General features: G+C 35.6%; 1 protein-coding gene across 3 annotated transcripts in view; it reads right to left on the bottom strand.

The window, feature by feature from the left end:
• The window catches only part of LOC118276606 (nephrin), a 284,280-nt gene that overhangs the window by 20,832 nt on the left and 244,043 nt on the right, over positions 1–19,405 (bottom strand). For all 3 annotated transcript variants that reach the window (XR_004783681.2, XM_035594954.2, XM_035594953.2), the window contains exons 10-12: positions 17,628–17,795; positions 15,476–15,607; positions 42–178 (exon numbers count right to left, since the gene is read on the bottom strand). Coding sequence is in view for 2 of the 3 variants with exons in the window: in XM_035594954.2 (XP_035450847.2) it covers positions 42–178; positions 15,476–15,607; positions 17,628–17,795 (437 nt within the window). In the remaining variant the exon portion in view is untranslated. The remainder of the gene's footprint in view (positions 1–41; positions 179–15,475; positions 15,608–17,627; positions 17,796–19,405) is intronic.

Here is a 19,405-nt window from a genome sequence, read left to right as displayed (position 1 = left end):
GGAAGTAGCTAGTATACGGCATACGAGAGGTTAAGACTTACCTTCTTATCATTCTTGAACCACGTAAGAGTAGCCAGTGGGTTCCCTCCCGAGGATATGCAGGACAGCCTCTGGACGGTGCCAGCAGAGAGGGTGGTGCCAGGAATGTAGCCCGTGATCATTGGAGCCGTTGGGGGGTCTGGAACAATAGAACAGAAGTTAGTGGTTGCCCATCTTTTTCTAAACCTTATTGAGGGTTGCTTAACTTAAGTCGTTTTGATTTCAAAGGTTACATTTCGGTGTCACATTGTAGGTATAATTATGTAAATGGTTTTTTTAACTAGTTGTCTCTCTGCCGTACTCAGAGACATTTAATGATTACTTAAACTGTTCCTTAGTAATAAATTTGTTCCGAAAACAATTGCTAAGCACTGGGTTAAGTTACCATTAAGACTCTGAGTACAGTGGTCTATGTCAAAAGGTCTGAACTGATTCTGCATATTATGTTATTTATAATTGCTACTGTTAGATATAAGCCTCAACTGAGATTCAAACATGTATATTATATCCAAAAACCACACAACCAATGTACCAATGAGGCCAATCATAAATTCTAATTACTCCACTCATTACATCTGACCTAATTTTTCTCAAACTAAATCAAAAACCCGAGTATGGTAAATTGTAACGTTGAAAATTAACCTTCAATTTACTCCATTAACCACAATTAATTCGTTCCCTTCTAAATTACACCAATTAGAGACTTAAACCTTACGGTTGAGTGGTCACCCATCAAAATCCAGGCCTCGTTTGTTTTACTTAACCTCGATAGGGAATACAATTTAAGGGAGATCTCTTTTGAGAGTGCTTCGTCATTCCTTTACCTAATTTGTGTCGTTAATAATCATTAATTGTAGAGTTAAAATGACAAGCTATGGCGGCGCGTTGCTAACTTGCGACTTTACGATTTTGTCGGACGACTTTTTGCATGTTGGTAACAAATGCTTACCGGATTATTTTATCGAAAAATTTAGAACTAGGTTACATACGCTTACTCGTGTTTTAAATGCGACTAACAGTGTTTGTTTGTGTTTCTTTTATGTTCCAAAGAAACGTGTTTATTGTATGTTTTTTTTTTTAGTTTAAAGATAGGAGGTTAGGAGATGAGAAAGAGAGTGAAAATGTCATTTTATTTTTCATTTTTAACCCCCGACGCAAAAAGAGGGGTGTTATAAGTTTGACGTGTCTGTCTGTCTGTCTGTGGCATCATAGCTCCCGAACGGATGCAGTGATTTCAATTTAGTTTTTTTCGTATGAAAGGGGACTTATGTTTAATTGTATTATAGATAACAACCGGTACGATGTTTCAGGCGGCCAACTTCGAATCAACTGCAAGGCATTAATTTTTTCATTTTATCATCATCATCATATCAGCCATAAGACATCCACTGCTGAACAAAGGCTTCCCCCAGTGACAAAGCTTTAAATTGACCTGGACATTGACCTTGAGCCCTTGACATTCAATGACACGATTAAAAATTCTCACATTTCAAGCAGCAACTCAAGATCAAGCCAACAATTATAAATTATAAGGAAGGTCTAGTCACGGAGTGGTGATTAAAATAATGGCTACATCCCTAGTTTAGGGTTGTCACTAATTGGATCTCATGTACGTGTTGGTACAGCCGTGTAATTACACTGCGAGCCTCTACACTACACTATAATATTAGTTTTTGGGCAAAATATCAACAGTTTCCGTGTTTAAAATGGTGGACAATATCAAGATTAGAAATTGTAGTGGAAAATAATTGTTTTGGGTTAAACTTTTGTGTGGTATTGTAACCTATATCTATGCAAAAATACATTAGAATTGGTTTAGCTGTTTATGAATGTATAGTTTTATCTTATTGTGACAAAGAAGACTGTTGTTTATACCCAAACTTTGTTGAAAAATACTATCATTCATGTGAGATTCAGTTATTCAGTACAATCATAAAGTACAAAACATTAATATTATACGTAAATGTGAAAGTTTGTTTGTTTGGATGTTTGTCCGTTAATTACGTTGAAACTACTGAACGGATTTCTATGAAGTTTGGCATACAGACAAGGTTTCTACTCCTGCTTTTTGAACCGGAGCCCCGGTAAACCCGCTAGGTAGTCCATAGCTCTAGTAATAAGCTGACTTGAGTGATATGATACTTTATTACCCACGGAAACGCAGGTGAAGCCGTTGGCAGTAACTAGAGTTGATTTAATTATTACCTCTTACACATGAAAAACAAAACAACATCTTCTTTTGACCTACTAACCCACAAAAACCAACTTAGTCCTTCAAAAACCAACCAAACTCTGTCTTAGAAAATTATGCAAGCACCCCCTCCCCCCTTTAATTCGGAATTCAAAGAACAAAAACTCAGCAAAGCGAAGGAGAAACTCAGTAGAAACATAACTAGGGAAATAAGTAGAGATTTATCCAATAAATAACCGCTCACTGTATCAGATAACGGTTACAGTGTTATTCGTGTCACGTGCTACTAGCAATCAGGATTCATGCGACAACCCTGTCCGAATATACGGGATGATAATTGGGGATGAAATGCTGCAGGTGACTTTTTTATTTTGTCGTGTGATGACGGCGATGTGGAATGTGTTTGGTTAATACTGTTATTGTTCTAGTGGGTAAAATTATTAATAAACGATTTTAATTTGTAATCTCTGGATAAATCTAGGTTTTTGACAGAAATTCTATGTATTGTCGTAAATCAGCTGTTAATATTTCAGCTGTTATAAATAATCGTGGACTTTGATGTTTTCTTTTGTTGTTTTATACAATAAGATTAATATCATTTTCTGCTTAGGTAGTAACAATATAACAAATGATATAATAATTTACTGTTGAAAAATTTTAAACATAAGTAAAAATATATTTTACTCCATATTTGAACATATTTTATATTACAACCACGGCAAAGATAAGCTGGCTATACATTTCGATATTCTCTTTGAGGGATTAAAAAATATGGTTCATATACCTATGTATTTTTGGTTGTGGAATGAAAATCTCTTGCTCTGTGTTAAGCTAATATTAACGGTTTCGGAAATATTATGTTTTTTAAATGTAAAATTTGTGTTTTTTTTGGCCATGATTGTCCCACTGCAGGGCAAAGGCCTCACTACCCTCGTTCCACTCATCTCTTTGTAGAGCTTTCTGTGGTCAATTCTTATAATTAGTTCACCAAAATTATTATAACATCTATAAAAAGAAAAAAACATCTACATATTTCATAAAATTAACAAGCAGAAAAGACAAAACGCAGCGTTGCCTAACAAAATTCGCTCCCGTATGTTCGTCTGCTTAGAAAAACTCGCGTTTCTAATTTGCGAGGCCGTCGTAAGCTCTTTTACGATACTCTATATTAACAAGAAAGATGTCAGCTGAATACAGGTGACATTGAATAGCTGACAGCTGAGAAAATACGGAGAAAAAACATTTTTTGTTAAAGATAATAGATTCTGAGACTTTTTTTTAATGAAAACTTAAATGGTATACGTTCGGACGATATGATCGTGATTGCTTTTTGAGTGAAATGGAATTATAATATTTGATTGCTATTTATTCTAGAATTTTAAATACGTTTTTTTTTTAAGATATATTCGAAATGAAGTCTATCATTTTTGTGAGCATCTGGCTTCACTGACAAATAGACTGATAGAGATTTTCTTTAGTTGTTGACATCTTAAAAGTAACCTATTTATGATTTAATTGACTTTACTTTATTTTTTTAAAGGGCCGATATAAAAAATTGGCTACAATTTTTTAATACACAACGTAACGTCACGCCTTTTTATCCCCGAAGGGGTAGGCAGAGGTGCACATTACGGCACGTAATACCGCTATACAATGTACACACAGTTTTCACCATTTATGTTATAAGTCTCATGTAATAATAGTGGGGCGAGCTTATTGCCGTATACTGGGCACATTTCCAGACTCCGTGCTATTACTGAGAGTTTTTTTTTTTCTTAAAATATAGAATTGTTATTCAAGTTATTAGCTTGTATACTTTACTTAACTCGGGTAATAAAAGTATTGAATTGTCTACGAATAAAATGTTACATTATGCTATTTAAAAAGCACTATAACGTAGATAGGTTCAAAGCTATTCCTACAAAAACAAGTTTAAACAACTTTCCTAGTGTTCAACGTAAACTAACTGCCTGATAACGGTTCGCAATGAGCAAGAAATCGCACGAGATATGTGAGTAACAGCATTCCTTAGAGATTGATGTTTTTACATACAAACATACATACGTACATGATAAATATTATATATGTATGTCGTTTAGTATTGAGGAAGTGAGACTGTGAGTGCAATTTATGTTTCTTTGATCATTGGTTGGGTGTTATGATGTTTTATATGTTACTGTTTTTGTTTTTAAAACCGTTGCTCTATATTAGGATTTTTTTCAATGTCTTGTGGACAAACATACAAGTTCACATACACTTTACATCCAGAACCGAGACAACAATTTGAACGTGAGTAAATCGTGTTTTTTTAATTAAAACATGTACATAATGAGTTTCAAGTAATTTTGAGCTTATTGCTATGTATGGCACTGTATCCTTAGTACGAGTTTGTTTTACGCTCAACGAGATCGAAGAGAGAGCCTGATTCTGTGTCTCACTGACCGGCTCGAATGAACCCACCAATCAGAACGCCAAATACGCTCTCGTTTCAATCTCATTAAACGTAAAGCAAACTTGTACTAAGCCCAGTTCTAGACTCCGTGTCACTACAGAGAATTTACAAGAAGCTTGATAAAGCTTAGAAAATAACCAAATAACTATAAACTATCACTGTAGCACCAATTCCAAATGTCAACACACTATAACAAAAACAATCTATCATTCACAAAAGTACATTTATCTAAGTCTAACCCATAAAAAAATAAAAATAAAACCGTTTTTTTTTCTTTCTATAACAAAGCCTATTCTAAGCAAACCGTCTACGCTACTTCAATCGGGCATCAAACGCGTTACCCTGTCATGTTACAGCATCCATTAATCATTGAGATAACAGCATTATCCCTCGGGTATCAGATTATAACAAGAAATGGATAAAATATTGAATTTTGTTTTGATGAAATTAGGTTTCAATACATATTACGTTTCATGATTGTATTGACAGGATTGTTGACAAGTGCTATTGGTAAGTAAGGTGTTTGGAGTTCGATTTACGGGTCAGGCAATATTTGTGTTATATTATATACATATTCGGAATCAGCGTTTTTTTTCTATAAGTTAATGTACGGTATTAATTTCTTCACTTCTTTGGATCAATTAGCCTTTTAACCATCAGTACCACATCTGGAATTATGTCAGGAGTATGGCAATAAGCTCTATTGTCGTATAATTAGATAGGACTCTTAACACATCTTAACCATCACGTGATCCGTGTACTCGTTTACCGGCTTATACCATTTAAAAAAGTACAAACTATAAAATTGACAAAACACCACTAAAATCTACATAAACAATAGCTTTTAACAAACAAAACTTTACAACATCGTATAACGATAAAAATTCTATAAAAAACACATTTTAAAAACTCATATAAAACCACTTTTTTATCTTTTGAAACAAACACAGTAGAAAGTACATTAAAACGGTTGAAATTTCAGGGTTGTACTGCAACAGTTAAGGCCGCACTTGTGCACGAATAGGGTTGTCACCGCACCAAGCTAACAGTTGAGCAATTAATTCGTGCGATGTCCACAGACTCATTACTTTAATGAGTAGAACGTGCTGGACGCGACAACCCTACATATAAGGGGTGTGTGCTGAACAGTTTTAATTTTAGTAATGGGTTTTTTAGTGTTTAATAGATATTAAGTAAGTGGTACAGTTGTTCTTGATTGATTGGTTCTAGAGATTGATGCCATGTAGGGCAAAGTATTATGCGGTTATTATTTTTTGTGGAATTCGTTGTACTTTGATTATTGAATTATATTGATATCGAGTAATGTTTGGATGTGCAACAGTGCCGAAATATCGGAAACTCACCACAATGAATAAACATGGTACCTAAATATCCCGTCATAAGTTCTAATAATACACTCCTAAATGTCTATATCCAACCTATAAAAAACCGTCTTTATAATCAAATAAGACTACCCACGTAAAAAACCTTAACTTTCACTATTCAAGCCTAAATAAAACGTAAAATGTATACAAAGCGCCGTGTGTATGTGTGTTTGTATGTCCGTGGGGTGAATAGGGCGTATTATCGCGGTCCGCCCCGAAAGGGGGCTAGTAAACAACATATGAATAGAGGTTTTTTGCATCGTCACCTTGGCAGTGGCCTAAAAATTGTTGGCTTTAAGTTTTGGACTGATAGCGATTGAGATGGTTTCAGAATTTTGATGTGCGTGAATGTGTAAATAGAATTTGTCCGTCAATCACTGAAACTACTGAACGGATTTTGATGCGTTCTGTATTTTCAGCTGGTATACATAGGTACAGGGTATGAACTGATTTGGGTGATAGGATACTTATTAATTATGCCACGGGAACGCGGGCGAAACCGCTGGCAGAAGCTAGTGGATTGTAAATATTAGTTGTTTATTTTTTTATTGAATTACAATGGCAATCGAGTAAGGGGTTGTAGGTTGAAATCCTTGGCTGGGAGAATCATTTTATGTTTTTGGTTTTTCGAGTATGTTGGCAGTTTCTATGGCAATGATTATTTTCATTATAATTTATCTACCTTCTACCTTCCTCTTCAAGAGTTAAAACGCGTTAAATTATGTTTGTTATAATCAAACCAAGACTCCCTGTCTAACCAAGACTCCAGTTAACATTTACACCGCAATAATGAACAAAGTTTAGTATAAAGCGCCAAATATCCAGTTTTACTTCATAATGAAGATAAGGAATAATATCTATGTGTTGGACATTTATGTTTGTATGTGTGTGTGAATTTAATGTTTCATTGCCTATCTTGCTGGCCAGCGGTCCTTTCGTACTTGTGCTCCGTTTAACCGTTCGGGAGACAGGGGAATAGATGAAGCGGGATTTAACCATTTTCGATTTTATTAGGAAGCAATTAGGTTTAATATAGTACTATGTACATTTTATACGTAGAAATGTACGTATTAGCTCCCACTCCTAAACTTGATTCGTTTTGTTTAAGTATTGTTGTCTTATATGACAAAATAAAAAAATATGTGTCTAATATTTTTTCATTACCCAACTGACGGGCTAAATACAATTTTTCAAAGTGAAAGTCAAAATCAAAGCATTGATTTCAATTAATCCTAAATTAGGCATTTTTGAAACATCAAATTGAATTGTCCATCAGTCTGTCAGTGAAGCTAGATGCTCGTCCCAAAGTGTAGCTTCGAATGGAGAAGAACGAACAAGAAACTCCACCGTTGCTCTTTAAAAAAAACATGTTTTATTAAAATTTCATACCCCGGTCATCATCCCAATTTGAATAAAATGAAACTCCAAACTGAAAAACTAAAATCGCCACCTCCAATCCCTTTGACCAGCCCCTTAAGACATGATTAATGTAGACAAGATAACAAGTCGACCGCTGCATACGTTGAATGAGACACCGTCTGTGTAGCTGTTTGAACGACCAGACCTTCAAAGCACTAGGGTTCCTAACTTTAGAACCTAAGTTTATTTTGTGCACTATATTTTGAATGCTTGTCTTGTCTTTATAAGGCTCTTCTATAGATAGAATTGTAGGTACAACTAATATTTACATTACACACTACAAATAATTGAACCCCATTTAAAAGCTAAAGTGCGAACCTCAATTTTCTTAAAGTCTGGTAATATCCCAAAAACCTTTTCTGAAAAATACTATGCTGAAAACCGCATCAAAATCGGTTCAGTCTAACGCGAGATAATCACACAAATACATATATAACATGTACATACAGGTCAAACTGATGACCTCCTTTGTTTGAAGGCGGTTAAAAAAAGGATCTCTATGCTGGGCTTAAAGATCGCATTATAAATGGATCATGTTTATCAGAGAACAGAGCTGTAGTTCCTGTTTACTATTATAATACCCGTGGCAAGAGTACAGGTGGCACAAAATGTATTCCCTTCTAAATTTAATATACAGCGGTATAAAGACATTAGCTACTTTTAATTCCAATAACGCAAACAAAACCGCAGACTGCCACTAGTCTCTAAATTCCACTAATTACAAAGAATGGAATTGTACCCAGTGCCTTTGAAGTCAATTCCTTTATACAATTAGTTGGTAATTTAAATAGCAATTTGTGTATTATGTACGTAGGTACCTATGTATGTATATAGATGGCAGTCGCCATGTTACATAATGTTGATGTACTGTTAAATTAAATGATAGGGTCGGTTCAGAAGCTGAGCGAGAAATGAACGAGTTTTGAAAAGAAATAAATGCGGGAATTCAATGTGGGAGAGCCATACTTTGGCACGAGTGGGTCGGCTCGACCGGAGTGATACTACGGCCTCACAGAAAACCGACGTGAAACAAACGGTAAACTCACTCACACAACGAAACACAACGCAAGCGTTGTTTCACGTCGGGTTTCTGTGAGGCCGTGGTATCACTTCGGTCGAGCCGGCCCATTCGTGCCGAAGCATGGCTCTCTCACACTTAATATGTAGTTCGATCTTCAGCTTCAAAGAATAGAAAATAGGATTTTCAAAAAGCCATCAGAAGTTTAAAACGAAACAAGTACTTATAATATGTGTTTTCAAGCGACATAAAACCCTATTTGTAGCACACGAGAACACAGAAACCAAGATCAAACAGCCCACAGCGAAATCTGTTCATTCGTACCAGAGTACAGGCATTTCATTTAATGTCACGACCTGACCTCAAATTCCAAAATGGCGCCGAATTAAATATTCAAACGCCACTAGTGTTATGTTAATGAACGAAATATAGCTTCTATTGCTGTGACAAAAAGGTGTATTATTGCTAGAAAGGCCTATGTAAACTTGGTCCAGTATTGTGTGAGGGTAAATACAACATTGTACCTAATGCAAAGGGTTGTTTTCTTGGAAGTGTCAAAAGACCAGTTAGAGTGGTCGTAAGTTAAATTATATTTAGGCAAAGTTGGGAAAAAATGTTATTCAATTTTGTATACAAAAACATGAAACTATAATAGTATATGGGCGAATCTGCGAGACAGTCTCCGTCATGAATATAAGCCACTAACCTGGCTTGAAACAAATCGAGTTCCTTGTCAAACAGTTACGGGAGTAAGCCGACAGTCATAACTATGCCTATAATTGTAGGAACCCTAGGAATACCAAAACCTGCAGCACAAATGCGCATTAGACTTTTTGGCACACACAAAAATATGCCGAACACGTCTACCACAACAGTTTTCCCAAAAATTTTAACGAACACATGGAACCAGCTTCCTCAATCCACAAAAACGGAGTGCGTAAACTTTAAAACCGCAAAAAAAAAGAAAAACGCATAAATCCGTTGCTAGAGAGGGATGAAGAATGCAAAAATCGCGAGAGAGAAAGAGATAGAGGGCAGTTTAAAAAGCTGTTTAATCCGAGCTAGAGTTTATCGCGTTAGAGGAAAAAACTGGGAATAATGAATTTACGACGAATGGTTCCGTAGAAAAAAAAAGATTAAAAACGATTGACTTTCGGAAGTTTGTTTAATTCTAATTGGCTTTCTCCATAAATAAATGGGAGGGAAGAAAAGGAAAAGGCAAATAAGGGGAAGGAATTTATCAGAATCCCTCTTTGGGGCGATTTTGTGTGGATAAATACATACTTCTGAATGAAGAAAGATAAAGGACTTGTCAATTGCTGGGATTGACAAAGCAAGATGTAGGTTTTGTATATTATATTTTTTGGTTCCTTGAAACATTGAACTATATTTTTGACTAGCTTCTGCTAGTGGCTTCGCCCGCGGTTCCAACGGGTAAAAAATATTTTATGTATTACTTTTTCCAAATTTCATCCCAATCTCTTTAGCGATGTTGACGTGATTGACTAACAAACATACACACAACACTTTTCAGTAGTAGCACGGAGTATGGTATTGTGCCCGGTATATAGCAATAGGCTCACAGGCTAACACAAATGGTAAAAAGTGGGTGTACATTGGACAGTGGGATTACGTGCCATAAATGGGAAACTCTGCCTACCCCTTTGGGAATAAAAGGCGTGACGTTATTAAAGCTAAAATCTTTTTAAATAGCAACAAAAAGCCTGCTAACAGAACATAAACAACACAAAGTTAATAGCAGCATTTGATCGATGAAACAGCGAGTAAGGCACATACATTTTTAACGAGAAACAAAACTAATTTATCACCGTCAAATGGTACCTGGCTCACCGCTCAATATATTATGTATGTATCCAAAACTACCACAATGGATTAAACTATTTCCTTGCTGAACCCCAAAATGTTAGCGTGACGTCAGCTGTGTTTCCGCCACCGCAAATATTATGATAATTCGACCGGACGTATCCGCTGTTGTTCATACAGCAATAGTTTTATCATTTTATGTTTAATATGTTACATAGGAACCCGGGTATCCGACTTGGAAATGTTCCATGGTAACCCGGATTTTACGCTTCAATGGATTTCTACAGTTTTAGATACGAGTATGTACATATGTTGAACATTTTTTGTTCTGTGTTGAATTTTTTTTTTTGTGAAATATACAGTTTTTAGAATACCAGTTTACATTCCTCGAAAGGTAGTTATGTTGAATTGTAACAAATACGATTTCAAACTCCGTTACAAAGAATTTCGAAAAATTGAATAACAGTTTTTGCCCAATACGAGGATTTGAATTCGAGATATCTTCTTTTATTCTTTTTATACACAACTACATATGAAGTTATACAAACCAGTTAACAACTACATATGAAGTTATACAAACCAGTTTATGTTGGCCGCGCGTTGTATGATATTTGTACATATTTACCGGTCAGTACATACTGGTATTTCTGTATATAAATATTCCCGGAAAGCTGTTCACTTATGTAATTAGTTTCTGCTATAGTGCGCTCCTCGTCAAACCTCGGGGCACAAATCCGTGCTATTAAAATTTTCAAATTGAAAAAGTTTTAACGTAATTTATTTTCGTGCAAATTTTCCATAGCTGATGCATTTTGTAAAGTATTTTCCGGGTACTAGGAAATGTAAATAGGTAAATAATTTAGAGTAGGGAATATTTGGGTAGAAATGGGATAAAGAAAATAAATAAAATTATTCTATCAAAGATTAGAATCATAGAATGTATCTATCAACTTGTTTTACCCATTTCTGATGAAAAATAGTTATCAGTCATGATTCATTATTTGATTATTCTAAACTAACTTCTGCTAGCTGCTCATGATATAAAGTGCCTGTGACTCGAATCTAGTAGAGCTTTTCTCCATTATTGGAGTAAACTATGTGTGTAAACCATGTTTTTTAGTTAATTTAGTAAGTGTGTTTTACGACAGTTACCTATTACAATAATGCTCAGCTCAAACTACAAACGGTAAAGGCTAAAATCTTTAAGTCTACCCCGTTGATTGACCTCAAGCCACGTGCAAAGGTAATGTTTAGTTTCATCATTAGTTTACCTAAAATAACAACAAAAGATTTCGTACTGAATTATTATATTGTTACATTTGAGGAATATTCCTTTAACTCACAATCATTATAGTACAAAAGGTCTAAAATATTAAGGTAAGTCTTGCTATTTGACTGACAAGCCTTAATAATTTGGATTTATATAATAAAATCAGAAGCAAACTGCCTTTGATTCTCACTTCCTTCATGAAGCAACAACGGAGATTTTATGTAGAAATGCTTTAATTTTTCACGTATTTTTAATGAGTGATTTTGAATATTATGATATTAAGCAAGTACAATTAAGTTTCTTTGATTTTTTTTCTCTTATAAAATGTACACGTTCACATACACATGCCACCCAAACCCGAATTAACTATTTTACTAATAACTTTCCTCAATAAATGCACTATCGAACACAAAAATAATTATTTAAATCGGATCAGTAGTTCTGGAGATTAGCGCGTTCAAACAACACTTCAGCTTTATATATAAGTATAGATTAGCATAATCCTGAGTGTACCATGTCTACTGATAATATTGGAAATATAATATACAAATCTTATCTCCATCTCATGTAAATAAACAAACATACAAAACCAATTTCACTACGGTTTCAGAGCAAGCGGTTTATATCAAAGATCATGTAACACCACACACGATACACAAAGCCCTTTGCTTGACCACAATGGGTCCTAAAGACCCCTAACCCTGCCTAGAAATGATTTAAAGGGTAATCTTAGTTACCACGGCCGTGTAAGGGTTGAGACCGCAAATGATGGAGGGGATTGGTGTAGGGGTCCTGTATGACCATGGCTAAGTTTTTCAAGATGCTAGTTTTTATGGTGTTCAGATTGAGGATGGTGGGGTAATGAGGTGCCAGAGTAGGTCTTTAGTACTAAAGTGAGGTCTAAAGGTGGTCAGGTTTTAAGATGAAGTGTTTGAGTTAAATTTCGTAAGGGGGATTTAAAAAATATGGTTTTATTTTTGTTTTATGCTGATGCATGAATATATGATTTTTTTACCTACAGAGGTCATTTCAGCCATTCAGGTCCAACCATTTCAGAGATTAGCGAGACAGACAGACAAAATTTATAAAAAAACATTGTTTTGGTACTACATAAGCATGTAGTAAAAAGTGGTTATTTCAATATTATAAAAAGACACTCCCAATTTTTTCGACTTAATTAAGTTCTGATAGTCGTAGTCTCAAGTAAATTATATTTGTAAATAAATTGTATTATAATGTGTAATCGTGTATTTTCAGAAACCACACAATCAATGATTATTTCCTTCCATCACACATAAGACCACACCTTACAACCTTACACAAATACACACTAAATACCCATAATTTCAAAAATAGTTGCCCCTCCTCCTCCCCTCTTTAACATAAAAACCTCATTCGGGACCTCCCAGTGAATATTTAAGAGTTGCCACTTCTCTCGAAATATGTCCTTCGTACACTCATCCTGTATATTATATACGGGGTGTATCTCTTTAGATAACACAACTCTGCTATAAGGGGTACTATGTACCCGAGTCACGTCGCCTAAGGGTTTCAGACACTGCGAGTTATTATAAAGTCAAATAGACTACGTATGAAGTTACATGTGGGTAAAAATTGTGGGTATAAATATGTTTATGTGTTGGGGGTCGTAATTATTGGTGTTGGCGTTTTAGGGTTGTTTGTAGTTTGAAGGTAGAAAATTAGTTAAGTTGATCTTTAAATCTTTGACTGCCAATAGAACACTGTTGAAGGCAAATCCTCCGCTAACGTCGGTCACCAGTGACCACCACGGCGTTCAATGTGTTAATGAAGAATGCACTGTTGATTGGGACCGAATTAAAAAGTATTAAGAGTCAGACGTATGATAAGGCATTTTTAGTAAGTGATTTAGATTAAGTAAAGTTAATTACTCGAAAGTGTAAAATAACGCAACGTCGTATTTTATCCCTGAAGGGGTAGGCAGAGGTGCACATTATGAGAATTACTGGCCTCTTTTCGGTTTTTCGAAAAATTCTTATTAGTAGTACGGAGTCTGGAATTGTTCCCAGTATACGGCAATAGGCTCACACATTTATTACATGAGGATCTATAACACAAATAGTGAAAAGTGGGTGTACATCTATTTTATAATATTTACATAACCAGCAAAAAGCATTTTTTTTAAACTTAACTCCATAATCGAATCTACTCCCCTAAGCTTTCCAGTACTACGTAACAATCAAAACACTAAAAGCGACTCTCAAATATATAATTTAAAGTCCAATTTCAATCCGTCTACAGTTTGGTAGCACAGTGGTAAACTCAAGCTTGAGTCTAATTCATAATAGTCCAGGAGGTAGTAATAGCTCAAGGTGTGACATCTAATCCGTAGTCTAAGAGTCGCCGTATAAATTATTCTCTCTATCTTATACACGAAGTTTAGTTGATGTTATAGTTACATGAACTGCTAAATGCTTTGGTTAGTATAAAATTGAAGATGAAAATTATATTGTGATGTAAGATTTAGATTGAAAATCCAAGTGTAGGTGCTTAAAGAGTTAGTTTAAGTACTACGTTATGCTGAGTACTGCTGCCTCGTTGGTCAAGTGGTCACAATTGCGACTGCCAGGAAAGAGGTATCGGGTTCGATTCTCTTGTCGGGCAAAGTAATACTGAGCATGTTTGGATTTTTCTCAGTAGTGGCACGGAGTGTGGAAATGTGCCCGGTATATAAATAAATATACCGGCAATAGGCTCACCCCCTATTACATGGGACTTACAACATATTATATTGTGAAAAGTGAGTGTACATTCTAGTGCCAATATGTGCACTTCTGCCCGCCCTTCGGGTATAGAAAGCATGACGATTTACATAATAATAATATTAATGGTCAATACTGTATCAAAATTTTGAATGACATGTCCCACTCACATAAAGCACTAAATGCTTAAAAACTTACAAAACTGCAAACAAAATCCCACTAAACTCATAACAAATACAAAAAAACAAGCAGATTTCGGTGCAAAACTTGAGGGCGAAGTTCTTGACATATTTCATATTAGAAGTTGTAAAAATCTTGTTAACCTTACGTGGTTTCTGATATATTTGCGCTCACATCAATATGCTTCGAGCTCGACTGTTCATGACAGCTCGCTAATCAAATAGGAATTTGATGGAAAAATCCATGCCTGCCTCCTTAGACTATGGATTATCATATTCCGTATGGTAATGGAATTTTCGCGAAACGGAAAGTATTTTTATTGGGTCAGGTTACCCAGATTCCCGTGTTTCGGTGCCGAGAAATTATTGATTGATTAAGCTAAGATTTTGAGAAGCGTATCAATTTATTTATATGGGTGATATTTATTGAATTTGTCAGTCGATGAGTTTTCGTAGAAATTTTATTGTACGTTTCTCGAGTTCGCTGTATCTTTCGTAAATAAATATTGTATTTTTTTTTTAAGAAAAAAGTGTATGTGCTATTATTTTTCTTAGAATTGCTTATCAATATATTTTCAAAGGTATTCTTTTGACGTTTTTCAATCGTTATAATGAGAGAATGTCAATACAGTGTCTATATCTCAAATTACTCAAAACTCTTATTAATTTTATGAAAAATAATCTGTCATTCGATATTTCGTTATTTTTCGTCGAACCTGGATATTTTTTATTAAAATGGCAAATTGTGAACATGAATATGACGAATAGTGAATATTTTTTGCTTTTTTCCAAAGTCCTTGGTAAAGAAATTAATTTTATCGACTAGTATTCAAAAACAAACCGTAATTTCAACTCATTAGAGTCTAATTTAACTTCACACAGACTCAAAAAGCACCACCTCCCTTCCTATCCATACATAACTACAACCAAAATTGAACCTTATGCCTAAATACTTACATAACACATTGATGGTGTGTGTGGCGACTACATTCTCCGTCAGTTGTCCGTTGATGCCATGGCAGACCACCACTATGGACCTCTTGTTAGGTTCCACCACCACTGTGATATTCGACGTCGTGATCCAACCACCTGGGAACAAAAGCAAAATCTATACTATACTAATATTATAAAGCTGAAGAGTTTGTTTGATTGTTTGTTTGTTTGTTTGAACGCGCTAATCTCCGGAACTACTGGTCCGAATTGAATAATTCTTTTTGTGTTGGATAGTACATTTATCGAGGAAGGCTATAGGCTATAAAACATCACGCTACGATCAATAGGAGCCGAGCAGAGCGGGTGAAACCGCGCGGAAGTAGCTAGTTAGTTATATGTGATTTCTAAGATTATGTAGACATCACTGACAAACCTTTTTTTTTTGAGGGGGGAAAATCATCCAATGACTTCTCCCGCCTTGGGTAAGGCGGGAGTGAGTGTCAGATTCCTTTGGTCAAATACTCAAACGTCACTCAATTTTAAGACGCTTTCAAATATAGTTCTGTCCCTACAAATTCTTTGTAAATGACAGAGATAGTACGAGATTTAAGTGCAACTTGAGTAGCAGTGACTAAAATCCACCCCGTTCTTACTCTTGCTTTGAACCTTGGTCTGCAGTGGCCACTTATAGGCTGTTGATGCGACGTAAGGATTGGGTACGTAAGGATTCTATATAATTTTACACCTAAGTGGATTTGACTTGAGCATAGTCGAATCAAATTCAATTTGGGAATAGTAAATTGTAATTGATGTTAGCGTAAACCTAATTATGGTAGGTTTAGATGACCTCATGGTATAAACGGATAGAAGTGGACGGTTATATTTCCGAGTACCCTTTGGGAAATAAATAGGTTCGTGTTATGATACCTATGTATATTATAAAAAGAAGTTTTGGACAATTCATTGCTTCGTTTTCCGAGAAGTTTCAATTATGATTGCTGATTAAGTGACGTTAAACAAAAAAGAAACCAGAACGTATTCGGCGCTCTGATTGGTTGGTCCATTCGCGTCCGCCAATCAGAGCGTCGAACGCACACTCGTTTAGATTTCGTTCAACGTAAAGCAAACTCGTGCTAAGGATACAGATCGATTTCAGGTTCAGTAAAACATTAACGACGTTTACTTTTCCGAAAATGTTCAGTAATAGTGTAGAGTTTAGGTTTACAATAGCATGACAATAGGATTAATCTTATTACATTTCAAATGTGCATCTCTGTCTACTCCCATAGGTATTAAAAACACACAAACAATTTATTGACATGTACCTATTGTTGTGTTGCAAAAAAAAAACATGAAACTAAGAATACTAGAAGCGTCTTCGAGCTCAGTTACTTGCAAATCAATAGTTGTATTGTGTTTCATATCAACCTTCCTAGTTCTCGGCTCTTTGTTATAAAGCGCTGGGTTTTATTCTAGCATTCTTGTATATCGGTCAAGGATATTATGATGCGCGTTCCAGTAGTTCTTTTGTGTTATATGTATCTTTGTGAATTTATGCAGATAACATGTTTGCTAGAATGCTTTGTAACAAATATGCTAACGGTTATAAAATTATTGTTCATATTATTTTTAATACTTGCTTGTTTGGTCTTTTCCGCCACTACATCGATTAAGGAAAATTTCTCAGTGGTATGAAGGAGTCTGGAGTTGTGTCCAGCATATGGCAATAGGCTCACCTCGTGTTACTTTTGTTCCGAAAACAATTGCTAAGGACTGGGTTAAGTAACCATAACTTAAGTGTGGGAGAGCCATGCTTAGGCACGAATGAGCCGGCTCGACCGGAGTGATACCACGGCCTCACAGAAAACCGACGTGAAACAACGCTTGCGTTGTGTGGGTGAGATTACCGGTTTAATCCCCGATTTCCGAACAACAACCCTTAAATTCCTAAACCCCAAAAAGCCGGCAACGCACTTGTAACGCCTCTGCCTGGTGTTTCAAGTGTCCATGGGCGGCGGCGATTGCTTACCATCAGGTGATCATGTGGTACAGCGTGTTTCATATAAAACCCATTAAATGACCATGAAGTACGGCGGTAAGTATTTAAATCTCAGTCTACTTTTTACTTCAATATTCAAACAATTCAATACACTTTAAAAAAAACTTAATTCCTTACCTTCAGGAGATATAACAGTCCTGTTGCTTGCTTCCTTATGATGCTTGCCTAGTACCAGCCACTTGATGTCTGCTGCAGGGTTCGATGGAGCCGTGCTGCAGGTCAGGGGCACTGGATCCCCGACCCTGGCTTCTGAAGGTCCAGAGATGGTGACGTGGGAGGGGGCAACTGTAACAAAAGTGGTTATGGTTAGTTATTGAGGTTTAATTTAACAGAAACCTTATTTATTATGAAACAAGAACTTATTTTGTAATCTAGTAACTAAATGGTAATAGCCTAGATGCGTTTGAGAGGATGATAAAATTTGTGAAGATGTGTAAGGGTCTTGAATTCAATTACAGGATTGCAAAATAGTTTATATGTAGTAGCAAGAAGTTCATGTCCACAGTGAACTTATTAATTGTATCTTAAAAACTAAGGGTCGGTTAATATCTGACATAAAATAAGTCGAGCGTATCATCGGCCGCATTAACTCAAGTCAACCGATACCTCATGACAGAAATGCAAAAGATAACAATGCTTTACTAAACATTTAGAAGAGCTTAGATAGATATCGATAAAGAGGTAGTAGTAATACGAGTAGCACAGAGCATATATTTATGCCAAATCCCCCAAGCCTCTCAAGTACACATAAAACTAATGAAACGAAAACTAAATAACACTAATAAAGACATTCATCCTCAAGCAATGACAGAAAGGTGACATTATACAAGGATTTGAACTGTCAACACTATATTTATACTGAGTATAAAAGCTGGGCCTGACTGTGAATAAATCAGATAGGCTCCAATTTCTAGGCTATAATAATTTAATGCATGGCTAATATCAAATTAAGCCTCGTAACCGCAGCATCATGCGAAATTTATTACATTTCGAAACCCTGCAACGTTGAGAGAACCAATTCAATTGGAAATCTTATTTATTTTCGAAAGTAAGGATTTTGTGAGGATCAGATGTTTTTTTTTGTGTGATATTTTCTTCACTGCCTCTTTGGCCGAGTTGTTGCAAGTGCGACTGCCGGGCAAGGGGTTCGATTCCCGGGTCGGAAAAGTATTACTGAGTTTTTTCGGTTTTTCGAAAATTTCTGAATAGTAGTAGGGAGTCTGGAAATGTGCCCGGTATATGGCAATAGGCTCACCCCCTATTACACGGGACTTATAACATAAATGGTGAAAAGTGGGTGTACATTGTTTAGCGGCATTACATTTCGTAATGTGCACCTCTGCCTACCCCTTTGAGGATAAAAGGCGTGACGTTGTATGCGTGTTTTTTCTTCAAAATTTTTGGCTTGTAGATATTGCATAATATTTTTTGTTAAATAGGTCTAGATTAATAACACAAAAGCTAGGTAATATATCGAAGCTAATATGCCCAGACAGATATTTCAAACGTTTCATTTTACAAAGAAATTGTTAGTACGTACTTAGCTACGTTCAACACTAAAATTTCACCCTTTTTATACACATATTTGTCACTTTAATCTATGTTCAGTACTTTAGTAATATTACTAACAGGCCAGCTTATCTGTCGCACAATAAATTCTAGTCGCATCCAGTACAGCTAGCGACCCCTATGACATTGGCACACCAATTTACCAGACGGTGAAAAATTCGGTTTAATTTTTTTACCGATTAATCGGCGCGTAAGAACAAAGTATGCAATTTAATCGGCATTTGTAAAAGTCAGTGGTTCATTTGTAAATGTATGAACAGAATTAATTATTGTTATATCTACACGTAGTTCGTAAATCCTAGGTCGTCTGAATGTCATGAGGACAC

The sequence above is a fragment of the Spodoptera frugiperda genome, chromosome 17 (assembly GCF_023101765.2).
Source record: "Spodoptera frugiperda isolate SF20-4 chromosome 17, AGI-APGP_CSIRO_Sfru_2.0, whole genome shotgun sequence".
Lineage (NCBI taxonomy): Eukaryota > Metazoa > Arthropoda > Insecta > Lepidoptera > Noctuidae > Spodoptera > Spodoptera frugiperda.
This window is presented reverse-complemented; position numbering and strand designations above follow the sequence as displayed.